Source organism: Xyrauchen texanus, chromosome 9, assembly GCF_025860055.1.
Source record: "Xyrauchen texanus isolate HMW12.3.18 chromosome 9, RBS_HiC_50CHRs, whole genome shotgun sequence".
NCBI classification, from domain to species: domain Eukaryota; kingdom Metazoa; phylum Chordata; class Actinopteri; order Cypriniformes; family Catostomidae; genus Xyrauchen; species Xyrauchen texanus.
In genome coordinates this window covers 41926957-41934753 of record NC_068284.1, presented here as the reverse complement: position 1 = coordinate 41934753, position 7797 = coordinate 41926957, and the positions used below count along the sequence as shown (strand labels likewise).

General features: G+C 37.6%; 1 protein-coding gene across 1 annotated transcript in view; it reads right to left on the bottom strand.

The window, feature by feature from the left end:
* LOC127648633 (fatty acid CoA ligase Acsl3-like) overlaps positions 1-7797 on the bottom strand; it is a 36090-nt gene that overhangs the window by 19840 nt on the left and 8453 nt on the right. The window contains exons 2-4 of the mRNA XM_052133325.1: positions 4088-4328; positions 3817-3967; positions 778-978 (exon numbers count right to left, since the gene is read on the bottom strand). Coding sequence (XP_051989285.1) covers positions 778-978; positions 3817-3966 — 351 coding nt within the window. The 5' untranslated portion in view covers position 3967; positions 4088-4328. The remainder of the gene's footprint in view (positions 1-777; positions 979-3816; positions 3968-4087; positions 4329-7797) is intronic.

Below are 7797 nucleotides of genomic sequence, written 5' to 3'. Positions count from 1 at the left end.
CGGTCGTCCACATGAACTATAAGAAGATTCATCAGACCAGGCCACCTTCTTCCATTGCTTAATGGTCCAGATCCGATGCTCAAATGCCCATTGTAGGCACTTTCAGCAGTGGACAGGGGTCAGCAAGGGCTTTCTGATCGGTCTGCGGCTATGCAGCCCCATACGCAGCAAGCTGCGATGCACTTTGTGTTCGGGCACCTTTCTATCATGGCCAGCATTAAGTTTTCAGCAATTTGTGCAACAGTAGCTCTTCTGTGGTATCAGACCAGATGGGCTAGCCTTCACTCACCACCTGCATCAATGAGCCTTGGGCGCCCATGACCCTGACGCCGGTTCACCTGTTGTCCTTCCTTGTACCACTTTTGGTAGGTACTAACCACTGCATACCTGGAACACCCCACAAAACCTACCGTTTTGGAGATGCTCTGACCCACTCATCTAGCCTTAACAATTTGGCCCTTGTCAAAGTCACTCAGAACCAATTTTGTTGCTTCCAACACATGAAATTTAAGAATTGACTGTCCACTTGCTGCCTAATGAGATAATCAATATTATTCACTTCACCTGTCAGTGGTTTTAATGTTATGGCTGATCAGTGTATATTGGATATTGACTACACACTACTCAATAAAATATCTGATTTGACCACCGTGCGAACAGTCCGTCCTCAAGATATGATTTTATCATAAATTTGAAATTGTGTAAAGTGTGAACAAAGGACCAAATCCACCAAGTATGTGATGATATGAGTCGGCGAGTGTGAAGTGTGCGTCTCACCTTCTTAAAGACTTTGCCATTTGGTTGGATTTCATCCTCCTCGCTTAACAGCTCTCTTGTGCCAAGACAGTCTCTTTTAGGGAAGTGAACTACAGCATATTCAAACACTTTATCCAAAGTATCCACACCTGCGTGCAATAGGGACTCCAACCGCTGCTGACTGTTCACCGCCCGGTACGGCCCAGCAGGACTCCCACTCACCTGATGACACACAGCACAGGATAGCAAAATGAGATCAAGGGGAAACATCTGGAGCCATTTGGCTGACATGGGCCAACAAAATGGGTTTGGGTAAACCGCTATAAGCCGAAGGGTTATGATCGTGGTGAGTGGCGGTTCCAATAGCAATTACACTTGAACATGGTTCAGTACAGTACGATTACATTTAAACCTTTACCGGCCCAAATTCTCAGCATGGTTAGCTATCCTTCTCAGGATAGAGAACCGTGCTGTTCAAACGCCTGTAGTGAAATGGCAATTTACGACTGGTCACTTGCACAGTCAGTCCATTTTATCCTGATTTCACAGCACCAAAATGAAAATAGAAACCATAGCTGAGCCAACGTGCATGGATTGGTACAGAGCAGCACCATTTTGCAAACAAGAAACATTTGGTCCAATGGTGAAGAACCAACATTTTCAGTGGTCTTGGTTCCAGAAGCATTTTTTCCCCATTCATAAAAAACAAACAAACATCAACAACAAAAAAACTACATAACATCATAAACTTTGATTTGAAAGAAAGAAAAGTACTTGTGGCGTCTATCGATTAAGAACCTAAAAAACAATTGCTAAAAAAAAATCTGTTTTTCTATGGACAGATCCCTACTTTTGCGCTCTATAAACTGGGACAAAGTCCCTGAACAAACCCACCTGATTCACTGCATAATTCTGAGAATTTTAGCATTTATTTGCTAAATGTACCTGCAATTTACTTAAGTGATGCCGATAAGTAATGAGAGCCAAATCCCTCCGCTAATCTCATGCTGTACAATACTTTTTATTTATTTTGGTACATCACGGCCTGTTATTCATGCACTGAATTAATAACAAATGTTCTTTTCATGTAGTCTAGGCCAGGGATGGGCAATACTGCTTATTTCCATTTCAATCTGATCCAATACAAAGTGCTATTATGGTTCATATTACCTCTATTAAATGGAAAGTTTGGGGCATTTCTGAGGATAAATACATAATTAATAGGCAATTAACATTACATTTGAAAGACATAGACATTTTATCATTTAATAACAGCAATTAGAGAACATATTTTCTAACAGTTTTAATTTACAATATGGTTGCATGCAGAAATTAAGGGACCAAGTACAATTTAAGGATTTTAGAACTTTATGCCATGACCGAGTGTGTAAGATAAAAATTACATTAAAGAAAAAATGAGCTGATGGTGATGCTGAAGGATTTGTCTGAGGCAAAATAATTTTATAGAGGCTGGATGGGAAAAGCATAAGATTAGTGCCCTGGTGTTCATACAGCACCTTTAATCTTAATCAAATTATAATAGCACATTTCTTTGTTCACAATAATGGTTTTTCTATACAGATTCACTGGCCCATTTTAGCTGTACGCATGGTCCATTTTACCTGAAAAGAGCAATGATGACTCACAGGGGGACTTTTGACATTTAAATGGGCTTAAACTGTGTTTTGTTACATATTTTTAACATACTGTAAAATGATAGAAGAGACCTGGATTAACAAAAAAGAGAGCAGTCTGAAAATGTGCACAGACATTTTAATGCTGTTCATCACCCTATTCAAATAAAGATAATTTGGTGTAGTGAATGATTGCTTTAAACACTATGAAATCTTCAGTTCACAAAATGATTGCTGAGAAAATGTTGTTGCTGAGCAATGTACCTTCAAACAGCAATCACAAAGTGAAGTCAAGTAGCATATATATTGCATGCATGTGATAGCACAACATAAGGATTCTCTCCCCACTCAATTCAGGTATAATTTTCAAAAGCACATTAAGTAGTATTCAAATAAAGACCATTTGGTGTCTGAGTTTGTTAAGGTGGGCAGGGCAAATCATTTTATAGTGGCTGGGTGAGAAAAACACAAGATTAATGCCCTAGCATGCATCCTGCACCATTAAAAATACAATTTAAAGATATAATTTTTTCAAAAGCAGATCTGATGTACATTACAATTTCTCAATGGTTCACAAGTTTCCCCAAGCTGGCCTTAAACTGGCATCTTTTCAATCTCCATGGCACATGGGTGTGGCGCATCAACCTCTGTGCCACAATACCACAAGCTTGACAGGTGCTAAAGAGACATAGTTCTGAGGTACTGCTTTTGTTCATGCAGGTTTTGAATATAATAATAATAATTTTTTTAAAAACACACATTTTGAAATTTCTCTCCACTTTCTGAAGATTTAGTATAAGGAAGAAATGATACAAAACAAGTTTGGATTTAATTGAATAAGAATTTTGACCACTTTGTGGAAATGTCTCCATACTGCTTAAGTACCCTAAGAACATGATGTCAAAGAAAATTTCCTTTCAAATCCGACATAGTGTTCACGAGTTACATTCCTTTATATTTAAATTCAAAATGTCGGAGAACCAATACAACTGATGTCGTCGAAAACCTCATGACCCAAGGAATCCCTAACTCCAACCTGTCATTATTTCAAGAGAAACTTTTCAAAAGATACAGGTTAAAATTGAATTTTTATTGACTGATAAGTGGTACCGTCACCAAACTTTGCATGTCGCCTCAGATCATGGTTCTAATGAAGCATATTAACATTTGCTGGTAACACTTTAAAATAAGGAAGAATACTAACAAGTAATGGAACGAATACAATAGGTGCCAACACCTTCGGTGCTTGACCCCTAAGTAGTATAACAATTGTCAAACAAGCCCATTATATGTCACATTTAGCTTTGTCGTTATTTAGTGTGAATAAATCCAGATAATGTTTCTCTTTCTTGATCTAGATCTACACTTCGAGAATAATTCACCTATCCTTATTCTAGATCTTCATCAATCCAACAGATCTACTCACTGAGCATGCTTTGAGCCTTTTGGCGCGTGCCTGGTTCGCACTGGCACCAGAGAGCAGATACCAGGGCAGGAATGTGACGACGGAATAAACCCAGACCACCGATCGAAAGACCTGCAGCAGGAGAGGGGACATGTCCTCCTTCATCTTCATCCTGAGGAACAAGGCATGAGGGGATGAGAGGAATAAAGAGAGAGAGGTCAAGTTAGTAATTTTTTGCCATCAGTAACTCAGGTTTGATTTTCTATACCTCTGATTTGTTTCCTTCACTCACTTTGTATTGCGCTTTCCTTTTGTCCTAGTATGTTGATAGTGTTCTACTCTTTTAAAGGTCTTGTTGTCCTCTCTCGTTCCTGAAGTGCTTTATGGTACAGACGATGATCCTCTGCCCCTCTACTCCCTTTTGTCAAACCTGCTGGCTGATAGTTGCAACCTCCTGTTCCATTTCCTTGTCCCACTCCCAGCTTCCTGCTATGACAGGGTTCAAAGCTTCCTGGGACACAGGACAAGCTCTCCTGTAGGTAAATAATAATAAAAATAGGTCTTAATGTAGACAATAAATTTGGCCCATTGAAACTTTTAACAAGTGTTTCAAATTTCAAGGTGCATAAAAGGAATTTGTCCCATTTTTGTAGTCACTATCTAAACACAGGAGCTAAAAAAGTAAGGTTCGACCGCAGTAAGGTTCCCACTGCCAAAGCAGTGAAAGTGAAATGGGCTCACCGGGATACGTGAATTATCACAAGAATATTATCTCTAATGTTCCAAGCTAAGATTAACAAAATGTTGTTCCTTGAGGTTAAATTTTACTTTTCACGGTTGTTGTTGTTACTACATTATATATTCAGATTTTCAGGCAATGCCCATGTTCCTGTATGAAGTATGTCCAAGAATGTATTCATACTCACCTGCATACCTAAAAAAACATATGCTTTTAATGGCCGAGAAGTACGTTCTTCAACAAATGCAGTACATACTCTGACAATACACAAATTTGGACACAGCTAGTGTCAGTTATTGCTATTGAACTGTAGGAAATTGTATGAATGCATTCATTACAAGGATCCCAGGTATCATGAAAAAACGAATTGCAGTATCATGATAATTTCAGCTCAGCCTTATGACAGAATGCTCAAAGTGCAGAATTTAGAAATGATGTTTGAAATGGAACAGGATCTTAAGTGCAAAATACACTACAAAGCTCCACTAGGAGGATTCATTTTGTTCAGTCTGGTATAAACAAAACTTTTGCACAATGACAGAAAACAAGAGGAGAATAATGCAAGGAAATAGCCTCTCTCCCGTTCCCTCACTGGGAAAAACACAAGCCACAAATTTCTCTCCATCCTTGTCATATATCCATATTCTGAAGGAAGGTCAACAAACCAGAATGTTCTCAAATATTAGCTGTCCAGCAGCAATGCATTCTCTGCTCAGTGCACCTTGGAGCTTCAATCGCAGGTACCATTAGAAGAGACATGGTGAGGAGTAGTGGTCAACCAATAAGGGGTTTTCAATGACCAATGCCAATATGGTTATTACACTTTCATTTATGTATTTGGCAGATGCTTCTATCCAAAGAGACTTGTAATGCATTCAAGGTATACATTTAATATTTTTTATGGGAATCAAACCCATGTCCTGGGCATTACTGGAACCATAGTTTGTGCTACAATTATAATATTTAGAAAGCAAGCTGACAAAAGGCAGATATAATGAAACAAAACCTTAGACTTGTATTGCAATTCACATATTGCAACATGAACTATTGAAGAACTTTTCATAAGTGCTTCTTACAAAAAACTAATTGTGAATGGATTGCAAGCACAATGTTGCTCTGATAAACATCTTACATTTAAGTCATTGGCCTCAAGCACTCTGTGAGGGTTAAGTATGGTGAAGCAATCGCAGACAGCATTCAATGGTTTTGTTGAAATCAACATGATCACACAGGAAGTCGGCAGATACAAATGTGTTCTCCGTTTACATTTTTTTGGATTCCATGTTAAATGTTTTAATTAAATGTTATGATCAAATGGTGTTTAATTAAATTGATACATATACATGATACAGCTTTAATAAACATAAAACAATATATATATATATATATATATATATATATATATATATATATATATATATATATATATATATATATATATATATATTTAAAAAATTAGCAATTTTATTTTTGGCAAAATGAAATTTTTCAAAGTGATATCGTACCATTAACATTTTTTTGGTATCACGATACTTCATTAGTACCAATAAACCGCGCAAACCTAGGAGGTTAAGTTTTTCCCCTCTAAGGTTTAGGTTTGGGGGTACAGTTTATAAAATATGCATTCTTCTTCACTGCATTACAGCCTGTACAAAAAAAAATTATATATAAAAAAATATTCACTTCGCAACTTGCTTTTGGCGCCCCTCCGTGGACATTTCATTCGGAAAATGGAGCACGTGCCCATATGCCCAACAACACAAACTACTTTGGCTACACGGGGCAGTGTTTCAAATTTCTGTAAGCACAGACAGATTTTAGCTAAAGAAAAATCAATCTAATGTTTCCAATTTCACTGTGAGATCAGTCTCTTGAAATCCCAGTTCCTGTCTGACAGGAGACTGGATGCACATGGATGTGATAGCTTCTTCTTAAAGAGGAATGTCACAGATGAGGGCGAGGAAGAGGCCCACACAACTGTTTATGCAAATTTTCAAAACAAGTTCAATACACTATGCAGAATTCACAACTTTAAAGATCCCTCCTGAGTCCACCCAGACCATTTATGAAAGCTGCAAAAATTTGTTGTTCAGAAATCAGTGATGTAATAACCATGAACTCATTAACATATGAAACCTAACACCTAAGCCAATTATAACAAAATGAATATACACACAGAAGTCTTGAAGGAAGAGTATAAAAAACAGCCAATTTATAAATGCCAGAGAAACAGAGTGAAAATGTATAATGGGAATTGGTCCAAACCTTGACCTACATTATAAATGGTCTTCAAGGATGTAGGGCCCTATGATTTCGGAATCCAGTCATAAGGATGGAATTGACTATAAAACACAGAATATCAAAGAATTCGACATTTTTGGGATAAAAATTAACATTTGAATGCACAATTAATCAAATAAAAATAGTGAAACGTCATAGTGTGATTTTTACAGAAAGCACCATATCATGAACATCACTCATGCTTTGTGTGTAGCAAATGAGCGCTCAATCACTTCGAATTGTGCAGCACATACAAGTCATACAATGAATTTATTTTAATTAAAACTGCAGTTTTTTTGCAGTTTAAAGCCATAAAAACAAATGGCCATGTAGCGAAATGCTTGTGCAACATGACCACACACAAGTTAGCTTGTTTTTTCCAAATGTTCCAGTCTCTTAACAGAAATCGGCTACATTATGCCAGTGTTAGTGAGAAGCGCTATCTCCCTTCAGACATTTTTGCACTGGTTCAAATTGAAACTAGGAAGTAATCTTGTTCGCATATTCAGTGACAAGCACAATATGGAGGTTCCATTTTGCATCTCACATTACATTTTTACTCCACTGACACTTAAGGGTTGGGGTTTGGGGGTAGAGCTATCGGTTGGCTGATATTAGCCTTTCAAAGATATATCGGTATCCGCGTATATGTTTACCGATATGAAAACTTATTTCAGAACATATAATGCAGAAAACAATGCTTGGGGTTATTTAGAATTGGTGTTATAATGTAGTTTGTCCAGCAGAGCGTGCTCCAACTCCACTGTTTACAGATTTCAGCTGACGGTGGCTCTGCAGACAGTGCAGAGTTAAGCGGTGTCTCCACGGTAAGTTGCTAACTAGTTTGTGAAATACATACTGGAAAGTTAATAAACAATGACCCCATCATTTTCCCTTTTCAATATGACTAATATAACATTAACCCTGTCTGTGACAACCATGTCACTCATGTTTATCATACCTGTTTGCTGTTAGCCAGATAT